At 49.4% G+C, this 22,031-nt stretch overlaps 1 protein-coding gene across 5 annotated transcripts in view; it reads right to left on the bottom strand.

The window, feature by feature from the left end:
- The window catches only part of TCERG1 (transcription elongation regulator 1), a 36,905-nt gene extending 25,483 nt beyond the window's left edge, over window positions 1-11,422 (bottom strand). For 2 of the 5 annotated variants that reach the window (XM_067305036.1, XM_067305035.1), the window contains exons 1-5: window positions 11,331-11,422; window positions 10,005-10,230; window positions 5,955-6,107; window positions 5,450-5,717; window positions 2,546-2,788 (exon numbers count right to left, since the gene is read on the bottom strand). In XM_067305036.1, coding sequence (XP_067161137.1) covers window positions 2,546-2,788; window positions 5,450-5,717; window positions 5,955-6,107; window positions 10,005-10,230; window positions 11,331-11,422 — 982 coding nt within the window. Of the gene's footprint in view, window positions 1-2,545; window positions 2,789-5,449; window positions 5,718-5,954; window positions 6,108-10,004; window positions 10,231-10,784; window positions 10,877-11,330 lie in introns of all 5 variants that reach the window. The other 3 variants (XM_067305037.1, XM_067305038.1, XM_067305039.1) reach the window with 3 other exon arrangements.
- Window positions 11,423-22,031: the final 10,609 nt, after the last annotated feature.

The raw sequence follows: 22,031 nt of genomic DNA on the forward strand, positions 1-22,031 counted from the left end.
GTTTTGTTAAGGAAGTTACAGCATGTCTTAAAACTGGGTCAGTATAAATAATGCCATCTGCGGGATCACTGAAATTGGAGATACTGTAGCGCAGATAAGACTTTGCAAATACCCCAAAAAGTTGTTTCCTCTGCCAAGTTCATTTCCAAACATAAAGCTAACTTGTAACATATGAATTAAGAGAAAGCAGACTTACTTTTTAAGATCTGAGATTACTAGGTATCACTAATCAACTCTTCCACTGCTCCATCTTACTATAATATAACACACATTAACTTTGAAATCACTTGTCAATGGAATTCGTCAACTCTGTAACTTGAAAGTGATCTGTCTGACTTTATATATATTGCTGAAAGCCCCAAACACCTATAGATTATAACTTGGTAGGCCTTTTTGAATCCATCTGTCATTCAAATGTCATGAAATCATTTTAATTCTCTCCTTATTAGGTTTTTTTTGTCACTTTAAAGCATTTTAAAAGTTTCCTTTTCTTTTATGGTGCTTGTAAACCATTACAATCAACTTAAGCCAAATTTAGTGGAAAGAAGTAGACTGATTTTATTCTGTACTCAAGGAAAATAACAAATTAGACTCATTAGAGAAAGCATGTTCTTTGATGCTTGGAGTCCTTCCTATGTATTATGGTTCAGCCCAAAAGGCTTAGCTTGGCATAAAAACAGAAGAGGCCAGATCCAAGACTTGTTAGCAGGAAAGTTGTGAAAGAATCATGTTTTCAAAAATGAGTTTAAGGAGAAGACAGATGTTGTTCCTGTGTCTTCCGTTCTATATTCCAGTACTCACTTTAGGAGAAATTTGGTATTTTTTTGACTGAGAGCTTACACTCATCTCCTTACTGTTTTGATTATTCACATTTTACCTGACAGTTCACACTTCAGTAGATGATTATATCCTTCAAAGGTGTGCAAGATCCTATCATGCTACACTGATCCTTTGCTGGCAAGGTTAGGAATTGCAGTTAACAACATTCAGCTGCCCACCTTTTGAACTTAACCATTTTTATTGTTCTCTCAAACCTCAAAAAATATACAGACATCAGAATTTTCCCTGCATCATTTATCCATTTTCAGTACAGCCTCAAATATTATGCTCAGAATAATATCTTTTTTTTGTCTTAAAGCAATGATTACTACACTGTGGTTTCCTTTTCAAGCAAATTACAGATTAAAGTAATCACTGTTATTTTAAAATACCTAGTTATTTTAAAAACTATCCAAAAGTCTGTCTCAACACAAATGATCTTTATTCCACATATGGTTACAACCAATTAGTAAAACTAATATCCATTTTAACTACTTTGATGCTTATATATCCTTTATCAAAAAGGATATAAGAAGTGGTCTAAAGGATTAGTCTTCATCCAACCGATTCAATGAAAGGCAAAGGCCTCCCTTCGTATGTACTGGATAATGTGTAAAAGGACAGCAGAAAAGAAGTCATCTCTCTCAGCTGGTACGAAGAGGCAAAAACATATGAGGGTGTTGCTCAGAGCTGCTTCTTTGTAATTCTTAATCAGAAACTATGTTGTATCTAATTACAACTGCAGTCTCAAATCTTTTTTTGCAATGGAAAACACTACTGGACACTGAAAAAGATATTTTTATACTAGAACAGGAATTGAACTGTATCCATGCAAACAAACACAGCATTTAAGCACAGTGCCCTTAAAGACCTCTTCAGTGTTTTCAAACAGCAGCAGAGTCCAAAATTTTGCCAGCCTAAAACTACTTCCTTCCACATCTAAATAGTTTTTTTTAATAAAAATTTAGGAAAATATGATTAACCCAGGCATCAAGGGGCTGCCATCTGTCTAAGATTTCTTCACAACGGTCTTTGCATCCAAAACCTGTAATTTATACCCTAGCATCTTGAATGCCTTCATTACCGTCCCCAGGTTAAGCCTCAACTCTTTACATCATCATTCAGCACCATACTTGATAGTTGCAAAACAAGAGAACCGGAAACATCTGACATCAAGGGTAATGCACTTGAACGGTCATGTTTCCTGCTTGTAAATATATTATTTTCTTCTAATTTCTTCTGGCTAAAATCTCTATCCTAATAAATATTCATGCATAGGACTGAAGGTCTAAATTCAAGCAAGTAGTAAAAAAATTAAAGCCATATTGCAATTGGTAAAATACAGTGCTATAACATTCTCAGAGTCGCTTATGGATTTTGTCCAGAAGCTCACTTTTTTTGTATAGGATGACAAGATAGACACATTTGATGAAATGAAGACGTTTTCAGTTCAGTAGTTATGTTTTTCCTATCACTCCCCCCCACAAAAAAAGTTTTACATGTTCAAATGTAGCTATTTTCTACTGTGTATCTCAAAGAAATAGAAGTCAAAAAAAATCACGTTCATTGTTAATTAAAAAGTTTGTCTGCTAACCCTGAATTCTTTCAAAAAATATTCTAAGTGGAGAGGATTCAGGCAAGTTCCATACACGGTGGACACATGAGTGCAAACAAATTGACAACATGGACATGTAGTGGACAAGACAATTACAGTTCGCCAATTTACCTGGAAGTGGAATAGGCATGCCAGGAAGGGGGACACGAAATGGAGGTACCATTACTGGTGGAAAAGCAGGAATTGCTGCAGTTGGTTGAGGTACTGCATGAGGAACTGCAGGAGGCAATGTCTGTGGGACTGGCTGGGGTACAGTCTGCACAGGTGTAGCAGAAGGAGCAGAGGTTGAAACACTGACTGATGGTGTGGCAACTGAAACACCCGAACTTGGGGTCTGGTCTTGTGTGGTAGGTGCTGATAAAAAAACACAAAGAACACCTTGTATCTTAGATACTACAATATATTTGCTGCAAACATACTGGCTCTCTGTTTCCCAACAGATGTCACATAAGCAGATATGCTTAGATATAATCAACAGGAAACTCTTGGACAGAAAAACCCTTCGCCTTCTCTGTAACACTGAATATTTACAAAGAAAGCTGTTTTCAGTTTTTACCTTGTGCCACTCTTTACACCTAGCAAGCCTCTATAGCAGTTGCAAAAGTATACCAAAGGACGAATATAGCCTGTTCAGCAAATAAATGAAATTCTACTCTGTATCCCTGTTCAGAAAAGTAGAAAGGGAACATTCAGAGAGCTTCAAATGGAAAAAAAAAAAAATTATGTTGAATGAATAAAGGCTCTGTTTTTTTAAACAAGCATAATGACAGCAGCATGTGCATGACAATAGTCTATCTGGAACAATGCTCATGAAGTTGTGATCCAAGAATGGAAAATGTCAATAAAAATATCTGTATAACTAAGCAAGGAAAAAGAAGCTGCAAGAACTTTATTGGTCTTCAGTGCCTCCCAGTGGGAAAATACAGTATTAACATTCAATCCAGTAATCCTTGCAGCATGATTGAAAACAGCTTTTAACTGGGACTAGGGCTGCATATCAAAACACTGGAAAATAGCAATTAGAGACCTGACCAATTAAATGTATTGGCCAGACTTGCAAATTTACACTGTTTCATGGAGGGGAGGAGTAATCGTTGTAAAAAAGCAAGTTAAATTTCAAGAAAAAAACTTATGAGCAGATTATATTCTGGCATACTGTGTGTTTTCTTCAATATTTAATGATGACCAGCTGTGTTCCCATTAAGATACTGATATTAAGGAATTTACATAAAGATTTTTGATGTGTTATTGTTCTAGGAAAGGTAATGTGCTTAGTCTAAAATTCAGGGAAACAGAGTCAGGCAGTCAGTATGTGATTTTTTTTTTTAAGGCCTAAATCAGATCAGTATCAGACAAGATTGAAGCTCAGCCAGAAGCCCCAGTCTTTTACTGGCTGAGTCTGAGTGCTGTAGAATTTTTTTGAATGATAAAATTTTATCACTTTGGCACAGACACCAACAGTAACAGTTCTTGAAAGCAAAGACAAAGTTTAGCAGGTAGAACAGGTAGAAGTGGAATAGCTTCAGCGTTTGATATAAGGAAATTTTGTGTTTCACAGAAGACGCATAAAGTGATATTTCAGAAGTAGGATCAACTATAGTGAATCTCAGAAGTCTGCATCAGACCAGAACCTAACATTCACCTGCTATCTGCTTGTTGCTACTCCGCAAAATGGTTACAGTCTCTGGGTGATGACACTACACCTTACTTCAATGAAGCAGCTGAACACTGCAGTGTTTACTCAAGGCATAACTTGAGGATTACCTGAATTTGACTCCCTTCCACACCCAGATCTCTAGAGTTTGGGTTAAATGGTAAATTAAGTTTGAGTTGGCTCACCTACTAAAGGAAAAAGGTGAAACAATTCAAGGGGAAGCAAATAGATGCTACCGCCGGAGTTAGCACAGTTCAGTGGCTGCTAACCTTCTGCATACCCTTTGGCCTGACTCACTGTACACATTTTTGCCAGTACAATTACAATAATCAGAAGTGTCAAACAATGGAATTCCTGACCAGCATAAATTTTGTGTCTTCAGAAACCCTGCGCATAGACAGTAACGCTAATCAAACTGTTCTTTAACAAGTTTACCTCGCTTGTCCATGCTAGGTGACTTTACTCATTGTTTGCTGGTGACACTCATGTGCAAACAGATCTATAGTACATAAAACACAGCTCCACATAGATGCCCTGCACTTTGTTAGCATACGTATGCCAATGTAAGTATGATATAAATTATACTCTTTATATTATACGTATAAATTATACATAAACCTGTACTATGTGCATGCTGCACAAATTCAGTTTCCTGTCCTCTTGAGGCTTCTTCTGCTGGAAGACCCTTAAAAGCATAGGCTCAGCCCATGTAAACAGCAGTAATCTTCAGGCTATTACTCAAAGGTCATCAGTGAACAAGAAGGGTTCTAAGGACCTTTTTCCTTTTTGTTTGTGCAGCTCTACCAAATGGGAACTTATGGGGCGTAGCTGACAGACTAATAAAAATTAAAAAATGACATATCAGAAGGAGCTCTACTGTACAATCAACCAATTTTATGCAGCCCAGGAGCAGCAATGACAGATCCATCCTCTTAAAGCAACAGATGCAATTCTGGAAACAAAGAGGAAATTGCTAAAACTATGACCCCTGCCTCAATTTAATTTTTTGTACGATATTGTTTTAAGAAGTTTAGCTTTAACTGTAGTCAAGGAAATGGATGCATAATAGCTTTGAGATGATGTGGTAACAGCAGAGAGGAAAAAAAAATAAATAAAAAGACCTAAAGAAAAAGGGTTGCATAGTGACCTAATGACTTATCTTCTCGAACACAACATTACTCTCCAGAAGTAGCTCAGAGAGGAAAAAAAAAGTTCTGGATTAAATACAGTACTTCAAATTCATACTCCACTTTATGTTGAAACAACTTCCTCCTGGATGTTAAGTTTTTGCTGCAGTAAATCCCCCAAAGCAGCACCTGTTCCCCACTCTCTCAAAGCCTGAGAAACCCTCAGTTACTCACTGGAAATTGTCTGTGAAACTGAAGTGGCTGTGGTCGTGGTAGAGGTTGTGGAGGACTGAGTACTGGAGGACGTTGATGGAGATGCTGCAGACGCGGGACTACTGGTGGTTGGTGTGGAGGCACCTACTGCTTGTGCCTGAGCCTGGGCTTGCGCCTGAGCCTGGGCTTGTGCAGCTAGCATTGGTGTCAACTCCGACTGCTGAATAACTTTGACTCCATCTGGCTTAGTCCATGCTGACTCACGCGTACGTGCATTATAGAAATAGACCTACAATTTAAAAATGTCACCGTCAAACAACTCCTTATCTGCAGGGAGAGCATCTATAAATGATCTCGTTCTCCCTACTCTAAAACTAATCAAGTAATATTTATAAAAGGATAGACAAAAACACAGGGTTTTACCACACACAGTCTAGAACCCCCATGTGCAAGGCTGTATATAGCAACATGTTAACAACAGCAGTAAAGACCCACTACACTTTGTTGTTTCTGGTAACAATCTTACCTTGCCATCAGGAGTTTTGTTTTCTACCCATATCTCTTCTGCTGGGGGCATTGTTGGTGTCCCCGGGGCAGTGACAGGCGGCATTCCTGGAGGGAACATCATACCTGGAGGTGGTGGCATGCTACCCATGGGAGGAGGCATAAATGGTGGTCTCTAAAGGCATATAATAATAACAATAATGTAATACAAATTTCAAGCAGAGTTTTCCTTTATTACAGCACCAACAGACAGTACAACCACTGTAAGGTTAAATCTACCAGTCTTGAGAGCTTCTTTAACAACCTGATGTTACCAGCTCAGAGAGTGCACTCCCTGACAAGCCACCACCTATGGCAGAACAGCTGTAGTAAGCATTTCACATCTGAGGTGTTAACATAAATGCAAAGCATCGGAAAAAAAAGTGGCACGAAAAGAAGGGGGTGGGAGAAATAACTCCCTCCCTAAAATAGAGAAAATATCCCAATGCAAGGAAGAGAAAGAATGGAAGAACTGTTCCTGAATAACTGCCACTCAGACATCCCTAGCTGTGAATCAAAATGATTTCTTGCAGTACCACTGAACAGTTACACTATGACCCTCCCAGCAAAAAAAGAAATTATAAGCAAGCATCCTATTTATTAGTATAGCATAGCAGTTGATTTCATTACAATTCATTATACTTCTCAATTACCCATTAAAGTTCTAACTAGTGCTAAATTAAAAAAAAACCACGAAAAATATCAAGTTACATTTTCATTACTGCATCATCAGAAGAAATCCAAAATTGCCCTGCACACCACTGTTATACATAAGCCTGAACACCTGCTTTCTGATTAAAGATGTGATTCTGATTCTGATTACTTTACTTGTTTATTCAGACTGTTCTGAAATCTGCTGTGTATAGCGAGTACAGTGAATACATGCCTAATAAAAAAAATCAGCTGTCAACAAAATCCACCAGGTTCTTCTAACTTATTCTGCACACACCCACAATTGCCCTAATTATCTCTATCACTCCAGATTTAATTTAATTTATGATTCAAAAGATTACCGCTTCACAAAGGCAATACCAAAACAGTTCACTAGTAAAGCTTGTAGCTCTATGCTCATAACTGACAGGCTTAAGAGTGAAATGCACACATGCAGCAAGACTAGGGCTCTGCTGAAGCTAGAATGTTTGCAGGAAATCCAATGTCACAGAAATTGGGTGGCTCAATGTGACATGCCGCGAACACTGACCCTGAGCTGCACCCATGCACTGAGAATTTGAGTCCTACCCTTGGTAGTTTTCAGTGCGTGCCATGTCCTTGGTTTCTGTCTGCACTTGCAAGGGCTTCTTTTGGAAGTTTCCCTGAGATCAAAATTTCTGCTGTAAAGAGTGATATTTTAAAGTGCTCTTTAAATTCACATACCAAATCTGATTTTAGTTAAATACTATTATAAAGGAACTCAAAAGTACATGGACAGAAATAAAAACAAACAGGAAAAGCCATTAAGGTAACTATCTACATCCTTTCATTCCTTTCTTGATGTTTCTTCTCTACAGCTCCTCCATCTGGCCATGAGATGATCTTTCCCTTTACTGCTCTACAATCTGGAAGAAGAATACAGAACAGCTCACTTTTTGCCTGATGTTACTGCTTTCAGGAAAAAAAGGGTTAGATCATTCAAGGGAAGTCCTAGGAGCAAAGGAGGGGATCACAGGTGTACATCAGGGAATGCAAAATACACTTCAGTTCTGCTCTAAGAATACCCTCTCCTACTTCTTCATTTCTACAACACCTCTCAAATCATCTCTCCCATTGTACCAAAATCAGGGTGAGAAGCTAAAAACAAACATGTTCAGTGCAAAGCAGAGCACAATGCTGAAATGGTATGAAAAATTTAGTCAGGCTTAGTGCATAGATTCCATGTACAGCAAAAAGTTGCAGAAGACATGCTTACTCTATGGCATGATAAAACAGTAATGATACAACAGCAGAGAGCTGAAGCACATTTAAAATAGACATCAAACACATACAACGAGGAGACATCAGCAGCTAGGCATGGGCTTCAAATTAACTTCAGATTACTTTTGAAATGGCACTAATGTCAGAAAGTAAGGGTCTAGTCTCCCCTCTCAGTTCGGGTTCCATGGCATGTTCTGACACTCTCCATTGCTTCAGAGCTTTAAAGTTAACGTGTGGCCACATGAAAGTTAAATCCAAGCAACTGGGAAAATGGGATCAGAAGGCACCAAAAGGAAGGAACCACAGGTGGAAATAATTTTAAACCAACTTAAACTGAGCATGAAACCATACCATAGAACAAGGCCCCTAGTATTGAATCAAAGGAAAAGCTGATATTCAGTGAGGTGCGTGGGGCTGTTTACATTCCTCAGCCTTACTGTTTCAGTCTTCAGTTCCATAAGACTTTTGCTTGACTGAGAACGTTTCAATAAAATGAATAGCTACTTCACACCTCCCTGAGCAGTCCAAGTTCTAACAATAGGCTTTATCTTTAAAGAGTACACAGAGAGCCCGGAGTGAGCTCACACAAGACTGGCAGACTTGGAAACACCATTGTATTTGCTGAGGAAACACGCACTAGTTTCTTCTTGAAATTTTGTGTTTGAGATGACTATAGCACACAAAACAAGGCTATAGTTTGATGTTAGTTTATTTCAGGTGGAGTCTGGTTTAATCTTTTTTCCTGCTCTAGTGGCTTCTTCACCTCTTCTCATACTGCTCCCTCCATTTTATATAAAACTCTGCAGAGCTACATGGTCAGCCTATCTGATCAAGAGTAATGTGGAGAAAAAAAAGGTCCTATAGCTCTGCTGCCAAAAAACATATGCAAAGCAGGCCCTAAAATACTGTGAAATAACCCATGTCAGCATGTTCTCTCTTCATCTTGTCAATATCCCTACATTTTAAAAAAATTTCAGACTAAAATTTTCACTGTTCCACCATAAATAGGGGATTTAAACCATTATTTATGAAACATGTAGTATTATTTACTTATTTATAGGCCCACCTGAAGTCCCACACAGTAATTACATTGCCCTGACACACCTACAAAACACTATTCAAGTAAAATATTACTTATTCACAAATGTGTTTTATCTTTTAAAATGTCAAAGTCTCTGAAAAGTAGGCAAAAGAGCTTAAACATACATCACCATGAAATCTACCTTATTTGAGCCCAAAAGGCTCATAACAGATAGCATAATATTCCTGTAGATGCTAGGAAGAGTCCAAGTTAAAACAAACAAACAAACAAACAAACATAAGATAAGGCGTTCACCCTCTGTTAGAGCAAATTTGTCAGCATATCACAAGGGCAACCTGCAGCGAACCAGTCAAACTCTAAGCCTACTCTCAGTTTTTTCAAACATTAAATTTTTTTTCCCCAGTCTGTTGACAATTTTTGGTGGATTACTAATGACAAAACCTTTAGAACACAGTGCTGACACAAAACATACTTGATCACTGATTATATACTTGCTTCTTTTCTCAAATTTACTACTAGCCCATCTAACCAATCCCTTGTTGATCAAAAATAACCACAAATTAGGATAACAATTACAGGAGTGGCTCATGCTGGAACTCAAATGGAGTTCAGTTCAATGTCAGTCAGTTCAGTTCAGTTCTCTGTCAGTCTTTATGCCTGTTCATCATTAAACCGCTATGGGGCTAAAGGCAGAATATTAAGATTATCCTAGAAGGCTGACGTGTACTTCATCTGTCTAACTTCTGGAGTTCAGAAGTCTGAGCATAGCCGAATTACACATTCTGGATGGCCACAGGGCACCAACGTGAACTTGGGTTTTAGTAAAGCCTCTGTTGATGAATTTATCCTAACTACATAAGTGAGTCATCTAAAATTGCCTCAAGGAACTGTGCAGAAGTTGCTTGTACACACATCACATGCATGTATTAGCTTTAAGATACCACACAAGAGTCTTATGCTTTCACCATGTCCTGCTCTTTTTTTCACCCATTTTAAAGGCTCTCCTCTTATTATTTCTATTCACAAAAACAAACAAGAAAAAACCCTAAACCCCAACCCGACCAACCACACATTATTTACCTGTAAGTGTGGAGGCCCCATTGGTGGAGGAATCCCTCCTGGAGGTGGCATTGGAGGCATGTTCGGATCAAATGGAGGACGTCCAAAAGGGGGCCGAGGTGGTGGTGGAGGACCTCGCATCATACCAAAAGGTGGAGGTGGTCGCATGAGAGGTGGTGGGCCTCTCATGACTGCATTTGGTGGGGGAGCTGGGCCACGAAATCTCAGTGCTTGCTGCTGAGCCATTCTGTGGATAAGGCCAAGAGGAAATAAAATTGATTTTCACTTGCTGCTTAATTGTATGATAGATCAATTCTTACAAAAAGAAAAGTGGGGGGAAAAAACTAGTAAAATCAAAAGAACATGGAAAAATGTCAAGTTTTAAGAAACAAAATTAAATGTGCAGCTACTCTAATAGTTCATTCCCCTTCAAAAATCAAATCTATCAGTCCTCAACTGTTAAATTTCGCTTGTGAAAATGAGTGACCTACATCTTCGATCAGGACGGGCAGGCATTGGGGAAGCACCCCTTGAATATGACCTGCAACTCCTACTCCCATCTGCGTGAAGATGTTAGACTTCTTGAGCGACAGCTGTGAGTTTTAATTATTTTGTAACGGGAACGAGCGCCTATCGAGGATGTGGACAGGACTCCCTACATCCCTTCCGGGTGTGACCTGCGGTAGGATGCGCACTCTGACCTGCGGTAGCGAAGGGCTAACTAGCGCACTGAACCCGCTGTGCCACCCAGCCCGCTATACAGGTTGCTCGGTTAAGTGTAGATATAGAAAAAGCGTTCACCTTTGGAACCAACAAACGCTCCTCTGCTGCTCTCAGGAAAACAATTTTGCCCACCATTTAGTGCCAGTGCAATACCAATGTTGGCATGATGACTCAAAATTGAAAAAAACAAAGGTTATCAGAAGGTGAGCGGCAACACACATGCACCTCGGGGCGCCCGGAGCTCCTGCGCCCGCTGGCCCGGGCGGCGCCGCGCGGGGCTGGCGCTGCGGCTGCGGCCGGGGCGGCCCCGCCGCCCGCCCGCGCCCCCCCGCTCCGCTCCGCGCCCGGCCCCGCGGCCGCCCCGGGGCCGCCGGCGCCGCCCGCCCGGGCCGCGCGGGGACAGAAAATGGAGGCGGCGAGGAGCAGGGCCCGCCCGGCCCGCCCGCCCGCCCGCCTGAAGCCCAGCCCGGGGGCGCCGCCGCCGCGCTCCGCCGCACGGCGCCGCGGGGAGGCCGCGCCGGGCGGGCCGGGCCGCGCCGGGCCGGGCCAGGCCGCGCCGGGCCGGGCAGGCCGGGCCGCGGCGCCCCCCGGAGCCCGCCCCCGCGGCGCGGCGCCGCGCGGTACCTGAGCTCGCTGCCGTACCGCTCCGCCGCCGCCGCCTCGCCCTCGCCGCCGCCGGCCCCCGCGCCGCCGCCGCCGCCGCCGCGCTCCGCCATCGCCGCCTCACAGCGCCGCCGAGCCGCTGCCGCCGCACACGCCCCGCCCCGCCGCGCCCCATTGGCCGCCCCCCGCGCCCGTCAGCGCGCGCCGGGGCGGGCGCGCTCGCCCATTGGCCGCCGCGCCCGCCGACTTTGAATGAGGGGAGCCAGGCGCGCCAGGATTGGCTGCGCGGAGGCATCCCGCGCCGCTTGCTGGGACGAATCACGTGAGGCGTGACCCGGCGAGCGGGCCGGAACTGAGCTTACGTCAAACGGAACAGTCTCTATCCAATCAGAGGGCAGAGCGAACGGAGCCATGTGCACCAATCAAACCCCGCGGACCGCCGCGCGCCGCCCAATCAGGAAAGCCAAACTGGGGACAGTCCGGCCAGTCACGTAGCGGGGGCGGGCGCGCGGGCACCAGCCAATGGAGGGCCACCAGGGCGGGTGGCAACCGGGTAGGAAACAAAGTTTCCACGCGGCAGCCAATGAGCGGGCGGGAGGGGGCGCAGCGGACGGGGGGGGGGCGCAGCGGACGGGGGGGGGAGCGCGGGCCCTGCTGCGCCGCGCGCGGCCGCCGGGCGGCGCCGTCTCCGCGGGCCGGGGGCGCCGCTGCGCTGCGCTGCGCCGCGCCGAGGCCGCACCCGCCCCGCACCCGCCCTGGCTCCGAGGTGGCTCCGCACCAGTAGGATTGGGGTAAAAATCGCTAAAGCACTTGTCTGTCCTCCAAGCGTCTGCAGCAACGTGAAGGATACTTCGTGCGCGCAATTCTTTACTAAGAAAATTTCTTTGCGATGCAGAGTCTGATCACCGTGGTTGATGCTTGAGATATGAGTTACTTCCATCGGACCTAGGTCGCTTGTTACAATTCCTCTTTCTCACTGCATAAATGCAAACCTTAAAACCAACGGCGATGCAGATTGTCACAACTACGCGTTTACTTTCTGTCGATGCTCCTCAAAATTCGCTGGGACGGGACCGGCTGGGCGGCGCCTGGGGGAGGCTCTGTGGGCATCTGCCCAGATGTTGCATCAACAGCGAAATAGCTTCTGTGGACGGGGAAAAGAGAAGAGGGAAGTGCAGAAAGCCTCATTAGTGATGAGGAAGCCCTGGGGGGGGGCGGTCTCTCACGGCGGGGGTGGTAGTTACACGTTTTGCGGAGCTCCTGCTCTTACTCTGACCCGTCTCCGCGGGCGCCGACGTCTGACCGCGACGTCCCGCTCCGCTCGGGGCCGGCAGCAGGCGGCCAGCACGGGGTGATGGAAATGCAACGCCGGGAAATTGCTCCCCGAAAAGCGGCTGCGTCTCCGCACGCCTTTGGTGTTGCTAGCGAACGGGCCCCTTTTAACTTGGTAACTGTGCCGTGGCTCCTGGGCAAAAGTGTCGGCGACGCAGGGGGCACGCAGACCGGCCCTGGCATCAAATATTCATGGCGGCACAGATGGGAGCCCCGGAGGGGTTTGCACGGGAGCGGAGCGCATCGTGCCCAGGCCCGGCGCCCGGTGCCCGGCACCCGGCGCCCAGTGCCCAGGCCGCGGTGGCGAGATGCAGCAAAGGGGGGTGAAGCCGCCGGGGAGGCTGGGGCAGAAGAGCCGCACAGCGTTGCTGGTCCCTGCGGGGCGCCGCACCGAGCTGGGAGCTGAACTGCTGCCGCATGGGCCGGGAAGCGAGGGAGGACCCGGGAGCAGTCCCTGTTCCCTTCGTGCCTCGAAATCCGGGCTTTGCTTGCCCTGGTTTTAGCTCTGCAGCACGGGGGAGAGAGAAAGAACTGAAGACCTGGTACATCAGGGTAATGCGCGCGGGGAATTTGTGCAGTCAGCAAGGGAACGTATTTTTAGTGCAAACACCCAAACCTGCGCTCATGTTCCCGCCCGGGTACCCGAAACACTGCAGACACATGTGGGAGAGCAGCTATTTCTGTGAAACACTCGTAGCCCCCACTCTGCAGCTGAGAGAACGCTAAACTTCCACGTAAAGCCTTTAATAACCCCCTACAAAAAAGTGGGAGCTTGGACATGACATTGATGTCAAACTTGAGATATAATGAGATTAAAAGATATTCTGTTGAAAAGCCTCCTAGCGCCGAATTACACATATCAAACAGCAGCCCAAAGCCCCGGACGGGGAACAAAGCGGCAGCGCTCCGCCGCGATGCAAGGCCCTGCTTTGGGATGCGCCCACCTTTCCCGCTGCACAGAGGGAGCCGGGAGGCTCGCGGAGCCATCAGGTCTATCCGTCCCGGACTGCTTTGATTCTGTGATCCTGCTTCTCCCAGTTTCTCTCCTTCTGTCAGAAAAGAGCTGTCTTTCCTGAAATAATAATCAGAACTACTGAGGGAGCTTTTGATGGCGCGGCGCTGGAGAGACTCTCTGACACTTTGATTTTGCTGTGCGGTTTCTCTCTTTCATTGTTATTCACGTGTTTTGCTCAGTGCCGTGGCTGCCTGGGCGCGTGTGCCCGGCTCATCCCCGCGCAGCCGTCCCGCGCAGCCCACGGAGCAAGAGGACCCGACGGCGTGCTGGGGCGCCCCACTGGCTGCTCCGCCGTCGGACCGCTGGCAGCACCGGCAGCGCCGCTCCGGGACGCGACAGCTCAGACCCTCCCCAGCAGCGGGGCTGCCAGCCTCCCGTTAGCGCCCTTCATCCCCCTTTTCATCTGCCTGTGCCACGATGGGCTCAATAATTTATTAAGTACAGGCTGGCAGAGAGGAGCATCTGCAAGGCCTTTTCCTGGTGTTCGTGGGGAGCTGGCCCCGTTCCCGGGGAGGCCCGTCCCCATCCCCCTTCCTGTCCCCATCCCCAACTCCATCCCCATCCCTGTCCCCGTCCACAGGATGACCAGGAGCAACCCGTCTGGCCCATGTGGCCTCTGCTCTCCGCTAACGCGCGCAGTTTTCTCTTTGCATTTTCTGTGCAGGTTTATGCCCTCAAAAAAATATCGCCCAGTAGTTTGGGGCTGCAGCTCGTTCCCGAGCTGTCAATTGTGAGACGCAAAATGCAGGTCACTGATGAATTTGACACCAGCTACCTATTTGGAAGGACCTGGGTTTTGGAAATAGCACAATTTAATGAGCTTAAAATTTGCTTTCCCAAGATTTTATGCAAAATTTGAATTCTAGCAGAGCCGTTTGCCATTCCCAGGGAGCCCCGCATGGCTCAGCCAGCGCTGCGGACCCTGGGCAGAGATGGGGGTGCGATGGGAGGCAGCATCCTGCCACGGTCCGCTGCCGTCCTTGTGTCCTTTGGGCATTAAGAAAAGACTTGAGACTACACACACGATGTCTTTTAGGCAAGCTGTGTATCCGGAGAGTTTTCCATAAAAATCTGCAGCCGGAATGCCGACAGCAGCTGTATTTTTCCCTTTCTTCCCTGCACCGACCTGCCCCTGGCTCGTTGCTGCGGGGCGGCGCGGCAGCGGCTGGCTCCGCTCTAACCCAGTGGCATGGACCTGCCCTGCGCCGCCACGGTGCGCGTTTTCCGTGGGTATTTATAAGCTTTAAACCTGTAAAAGTCTTCAGATTTCTGTATTTTTTAAAGGAAGTTTTTAAAAATGGTTGAACTTCACAGTCAGACATACAGGAAGGCTGCTTGAAACTGCATATTTTGGATACTGCCTCTCAAATCTGCTCAAGTTACTTAGGCCCAAATCAGCTGGCCTTTTTTCTTTTCTTTCCCACCCCCCCCTCCCTTTGCAGCTGTGTCATCTCAGCTGATATTCAGCATTTTCCTTGGGTTTCCTTTGCTAGCGACTGGCAGAGGCCAGGCCCCGCGCGTCGCCCCCACTGCTGCCCTGTCCCCAGCACGCGAACCCCATAGCGGCATTGAGCCGTTCGGTCAAACGGGTTCAGAGACATCAACGTCTTGCCTTTTCCTCCTTTTTTTTTTTTTTTTTTTTAATTATTTTTCCAGATTTCAGGCTGAAGTTTGATGCTGAATTAAAAACGTTGCCCTGGGCTGTCTGCAGGGCCTCCAGGCTGCTGCTGTGCTGGCATCTGCCGCGGGGGACCCGCGGGTGCTGCTTCGGAGCGCGGCAGCGGCTCGGCCCTGCCTTCCTCCCCGGTGCTCGGGCCGCGCGGCGCGGATGCTCCCGGCGGAGCCCGGCACCTCCTCCGGGCCGCGAGCTTCGGCTAATGAAAGCGCAGGCACAGGCAGCGATGGAAGCGCCGAAAGGCTTCGCTCCGGCTGACTGCGTTTCATGCCGAACCCACCTGCAGAGCGAGTCTTGACATACGTCCCGACTTCCAGGCTGTTCAGTACAGCCAGAAGAGGGGATTTACGGCTGCGGCTTCCAGGGAGGTTTGAATCCGCGTTGCTTTTGGAAAGGAGCGGGGTCCCTCAGCAGCAGCGGCAGCCCCGGGACGGCGCTGTCCTCGTCGGCTGTCGCGCCAGCGGCTCGTCCTCATCCCGCTGCTCCAGGAACGTGGCCGGAGCGCGGCGACCATGGCACGGGAACACGGGAGCAGATGGCTCTGAACATCATTAAAATTTAATGGTGTGAGTCCCGCACCGTCACGCCAGCTGCTGCCCGGTGCATGCGCTCCCCAGGCAGGGCGGTCCCGGCGCTGGCCTCGTTTTTCCCTGTGTTTATAGGAAAATCCAGGCTTTCTGCGCGCATGGAGGCTGTGGGGCTGGTGCACCCTCACCCCACACCGGCATCCGCGTGCATCCCTGGAGCGGGGCTCCGGTGCCCGGGCTGGCTCCCGCCGGAGCGTTCCCAGGCCTGGGAGGACCCGGAGACGTCGGGCCGAGCCTTTCCGTGACGCCGCAGGGTGGCGGTGGTCCTGTGGCCAGCGGAGCCCCCTCGTGATGCCGGCCACCCCCGGGCCGCGCCGCCGCGGGAGCCCAGCTGAACCCCCCCGGCTCAAAGAGCTGCCACGTGCCTGACGCTAACGGAAAAGGACCGTTGGAAAGCTCCACGCTCCTCCGTCCTCCCCGTTCCGGTCCCTCTCTCCCTCTGCTGCTGCTGCTGCTGGCGTTTCACGAATTATCGACGCACCCGGTGCCGCGGCTCTGCCGCTCCTTGGCGGTGCCGTCCCGCGCCTCGTCGCGCCCTGCACCGCGCCGGGATCCCACCACACCGAGATCCCCCCTCCGCACGCCGGCGTGGGGACGTCGCCGCCAGCCCCGAGAGAGCCGGGGCAGCTCAGCTCCTTCCCGAGGCGCGCTCCTGATCCGGTGTCGGTCCAGCCCCCCAGGACCGCGGCAAACAGGAGCCAGCTGCTCGCCGCTCCGGCCGTGCTTCGGGTCTGCTGCTGAGCAGCGTCCATGTGCAATCCCAGGACGTCAAGCCCCATGGCCCGTTTCCTCGGGTTTCACGGGCCAGGGCTGAGGGGTTTTCCATGCTAATGTGTGCACACAGCATTCGACCCCCCTGCGCCAAGGAGCTGCTAACGCACATGCTCCTGTGTGCCAGCGCCATTCCCCATGGAGCTGCTTCCAGCCCAGCCCTGTTCCCACACAGAGCTGCTCCCTGCCCGGCAGCCCCGTGCACCAGCCCCATTCCCGCACGGAGCTGCCCCCAGCCCAGCCCCGTTCCCGCACGGAGCTGCTCCTGGCCTGGCAGCCCCATGCACCAGCCCCATTCCCACACGGAGCTGCCCCCAGCCTGGCCCCATTCCCGCACGGAGCTGCTCCCAGCCCAGCAGCCCCATGCACCGGCACCGTTCCTGCACAGAGCTGCTCCCAGCCCAGCCCTGCTCCCACAAGGAGCTGCTCCCAGCTTGGTGGCCCTGCATGCCAGCCCCTTTCCCGCACGGAGCTGCTCCCAGCCCGGCCCCGTTCCTGCACGGAGCTGCTCCCAGCCCAGCGGCCCTGCGTGCACCCGGCCACGGGAGCCGAGCTCTGCCAAGGCCTGGCTCTTCTCCATGGCTCCTGTCCAACAGCCTTGGCCTGAGCTGACCCCCTGTGGAAAGTATTTCATGTCTCCGCGTTAACGAAGGAGCTCACAGCCCGTCCTTCTCCCGTGTCCATCCCTGACAAGGAAAGCGCCTTGCTCTATAGTTCAGGTCGCTTCACCTTCCCCTGACCCCAACACATACACCTTTAAAAACAGCGTTAAAAAAAGCACAAAGTTTGTCTTTGAGAAGTCCAGCATTTTAAAGAGTATTGATTTTTTTCCTGAATGTTTCCATCCGTCTTTAAACTAAAAGTATTCGCTGAACTTGGGGTCATGAAGCATTTCAACACTTCCAGCAGTGCTGGTGCCTGGTCGAGACATCCGGCACGTTGCTCCCCTTGGGGACAGGCCCCAGCTCCCTACTTCACCTTTCTCTACCTAATTTGTAGCTGCCTCTACAGTTCCTTATCCAGAAAGCAGCAAAACTGGGAGGAAAGACAGGAATAAATCAAGCAGACTAGGAGCCCCTGCGAGCACGTGTCCTGGCTGTCGCTGGGACAGGCTGGAGGCGCGCTCCAAAGGGGGCCAGTGACGTGTCCCGTCCCATTGCTGCTCCCCTAAGCCACGGCCGTCAGCTGGTTTGAAGACTGCAGAGGGGAAACAAAAAACAAAAAAAACAAACAAAAAAACAAGCAATAAACAGAAGTTCAGACGTTTTTTCAGATGCTTTTATATGTTCTCACTGCATTACTTAAAGGAGGATTGTTGAGGATTTTTTGAGGCAGAGAACTGCACTTAGTCCATAATGCGGTAATGTTCATGGACTAATCTGTTTGGGCATTTGGGGAAAAAAACAAATGTATTCCAAAACGACTAAGATAAACTTTAAATATCGTCTCTGACTCAGACCTAGACAAGTTTTGCTCTTGCTGGCAGAGCTTCTGAAGGAAACCGGAGCATCGGGCTTCATCGCGGGAGCGCGGCGGTGCGGTCCAGCCCCGGAGGGCCCCGGCCGGGCCGACATCCCCGCTTTCAAAGGCAGAACTTTCCTGCAGCCCCTGCCTCGGGGCATCGGACGGGGAGGACTGATCCCCACAGTTTCCGATGAGAAATAATCCGGCCACGCTGTCTGGGGCACAATATGGATAGGCCATCGGGTCGTGTAGGCCCAAAGTCAACCCGGGCTGCCGTTAGCAGTTTGTCACTGTCCCGGAGTCACGGGGATTGGGGAGAAAACACGTCGCATGGCCATCATAGTCCTGGTGCGGGAGAAATCCCGGGAAGCATCTGCCACCGGAGGCCCTCACGGCGCCGCCTGACAGCTGGGGTCCGACAGCACATGGGGAAGGCTGGACGTGCAGGAGCATCTGTCTGACGACCTGCCAAAAACACTGCGGGAATTTAGCCCCGGGATGCTGAGCTGGAGCCTCCTCTGCTGCCCGTCCCGCACGGTCTTGGGGATTTAAACGTTCTCCCCAGGCCATTTCCCGATTTCTTCCGGTGGGTACGCCGAAGGCTACCGTTCTTTTGCGCTAATTACAGTGTGTTCCCAGGGGCTCCGCAGCGCGGTCCCGCCACGGCTCCAAAGGCGGTGCCAAGCGCGGGAGCCGAAAGCGCTGCTCCGTGATTGCGGCGCCGCTCCCCGCACCCTGGGAGAGCCCGTGCATCCGGCCTTCTCTCCGGAGGGAGCAACGCGGCCAGCCCGGGTGCACCAGCGTCCCCGCAGCCTCCCCTCGCCCTGCTCTTTGCCTCCACTGCGCTGCCGGGTTGGGGCGTTCGGGCGGCAGCCCGGGGGGCGAGCACTTGCCCCAGCGCCGCAGTCCCCCCTCCGCAACGCTCCCGGCGCGTCCCGCGCCCGGAGGCAGGGCTTGCCCCACGTCTCCTCTCCGTTTTGATCTCCAAACTCAGGCAAGGTTAGAGAGCGAGTAGACGCCGACAGCGCAACTGACCTCCCCGCCTGCTCCCCGGGGAGCTGCTCACCTGCCTGGCGGGAGCGTCGCCGTCGGCTTCGGAGACGCGGGGAGCCGAACCAAGACGGCTCCGCTGAAACTACAACACGCTATGCTTTTAAATAGGCGATGAATTATTTAGTGCCCTCGCACTGCCCAAATGCTTCGCTCTTTGGGTAGACGACGGCTTAGTTTCCCTCCCAGCTCTTCTGTTACGACGGCGAGCAAACGGAGAGATACGGCTCTCTTCAAACATCCACGAACGACCGCGCCGGGCTGAGGCTGCGCCGCGGGAGCGGGTCGCAGTGCCGGGGCGTTCCCGGTCCCGCGGGAGACCTGGCCTCCAGCTTTTGCCCGGGGGATCCAGCGGGGATCCTCGCCTCGCTCGCCGGCTGCTCCTTGCTCCACCGCCAACTTACCCCAACGAGGTCCGGGTGACACAGCTCACTGCTCAACGAGTCGGTTCTCGGTTCCTCCTGCACACCTTAAGAAAGCACAAACATATAATGCTTTAAACTTCAGAGGCGCAGACCGAGGCACCGGGAAAGCAGCAACCTCAGCGCGGGGCGGCCAGAGCTCGGGGGTCCCGGCTGCCACCTCGGCGCCGTCCGACGACGGCGTCCAGCTCTGGGCCTCCAGCAGCTTGGCGTTTTCCTCCTGCACCCAAGGGCTGTAGACGCACATAACAGAGCACTAGATAACTTAATTATTCATCTCTATTACTCTATGTTTATGCCCCAGAAACGTTTAATTATTCCTCAACAAGCCCCAGCAGAAAGGGCAGAAAGTCTGCAGATGAGGATGAAAAGGTAACTTTCCATGGTAGCCTACTCCATTTTAGCAACAGGCTGAGGCCAAAAGTCTCCAGCCTGATCCCTAACTCTGGCTTTCCAGGTCTACGCACAGTAAAGAGGAGTATCTGGTCCCAAGCTGGATCTGAGCACCCACAAACTCGCTGCATGCAACAGAGGATGCAGAAGTTAAACAGCTTTGCAAATCATCTTTATGTTATTTACACTGTGCATTTCTGAGCTTAGTTTTCATCAGGCAGGTTGAAGAGGTTTACTTTATGTCGGTACTATTTTATAGTAGCTGATCTAGATTTATATAGCATTATTGTACATTTTAAAATTCTCTTTGCACTTAAGTCAAAGCATTTCATTTTCCTCTGTATATCGTTTCAGTCCTCCATATAAAATTCTACTGTAAGTGTTATGACACGTATCTCAATATATAGTTCTAACTTTGCTTTAAGAAGCAAAGTCTAAATCATGACTCGATGATGGAATAAATTAGTATCTAACATTTCCAGGCAAACTGCAAAGCACAGCTACTGTCATTAAAAGACAAATCCACTTAATTGCTTTAAAACACTCTGCTCTGAAAATAACTAGAAAGGGTGTATGACTGGAATAAATTCCTTTTACTCTGTGTTGGTGCAATGTAGTATTTTCTTTTGAGTCGGCGGGTTTCCAGAGAGCTCGTATCCGAGCCGCTTCCTCGGAAAGCTCCCACGCAGCCCACGGCAAAGCGTGCTTAGCATCCCAAGAATGACGGAGCGGAAACGACAGGCGGGAGGGAAAGACAGTCCCGTTCTCCCTTGCTGCCCCGAACACTCGGTCTGCTCGAGCAGAGATGGGCTGCCAGTCAAGGACTGCCCGGACTTGGCGGACAAACTCCGTTTCAGGGGCCGCCTGCCCTGGGCCATCAGCTTTCATGGAAAGTGTCTTCCTGGGAACCACCTGATTTTTCATCCCCGAGCGGCAGGGTCTTCCAAGGGAGGGAGAACCACCTCACCGCAGACTCGGGAAAACACGTACGTGGGGGAAGGAGCGAAGAAAAAGGAAAGACCAGAAGTCCTGATTTTCGCCGCTGAAAGCTACCACTTCTCTCTGGGAGACCGACGCCTCCTGGCTCCAGCCGCGCATCTACCCGTTACAAGCAGTGGCTTCGCCGGACCCCGCGCCAGGACGCTCCCCGCCGCCGCCGCTCCCATCCCGGGGCCTCTCCCGCGGTATCACGTGTGCCTCTATCGATTTCCTCCCTGCATTTGTTGTTGTTATTCATTATTAATGGGATCGTTTTTCTATCCTTCGTGCATGAAGGCAAATTTTGTGTAAAAATCAATTGAGTGAGCACCGCCAATGGCTTGTTTGGCTTTCTTCGCTTTCATCTCTTGTGCACAGACCCCAGGAGACAGAGAGCAGGATATTATGGAACAAGCATGGAATGGGGGGGAAAAAAAAATAAATCATTAGTGGTTCAGAAACCATATAAAGGGGTCTGCCTGCTGAATCTCTGTGCCTCACACATGTGTTTTATGGAGCGTTTTTACATCCTGCCCATCTTTCAGTTCAGGTTTGGTTTCGCTTCCTCCTTTCCAGCACGACTGTCGTTAAAGGGGACTCCCTTTCCCATCGAGGTGACGGAGCAGTCTGGCCAGAATTTTTTGTCTACCTGTGCGTGTTTTTGTTTTGTTTTTTTGTTTTGGTATGCATGCACGCATGTGTGGCAGTTAGAAATTAATTATCACAGGGTTTGTTTTACAGACCCACTGACCAGGATTAAGAGCCCAAGCCCTCTGCTGAAAGCCAAATGCATTAGGGCCAGTCAACCTTACGCGTTTGGAGAGCTCAACAGCAGTGTGATGGTAGAAGGGTTTGCAGCTTGGCAGAAGCTCCTCATTGATGCTTTTTTAAATGTGCATGAATGACTGCTTTTAGAATGATTATTACTAGCTATTTACATTCAGGCAATTTTACTACCCCTGCTTTTTCTTCTTCTGAAGAAAATAAAATTTAGCTTTTTTTTTCCTCCCTGAAGACAGTGTGATGTAGATCTCT

The sequence above is a fragment of the Apteryx mantelli genome, chromosome 14 (assembly GCF_036417845.1).
Source record: "Apteryx mantelli isolate bAptMan1 chromosome 14, bAptMan1.hap1, whole genome shotgun sequence".
NCBI classification, from domain to species: Eukaryota; Metazoa; Chordata; class Aves; order Apterygiformes; family Apterygidae; genus Apteryx; species Apteryx mantelli.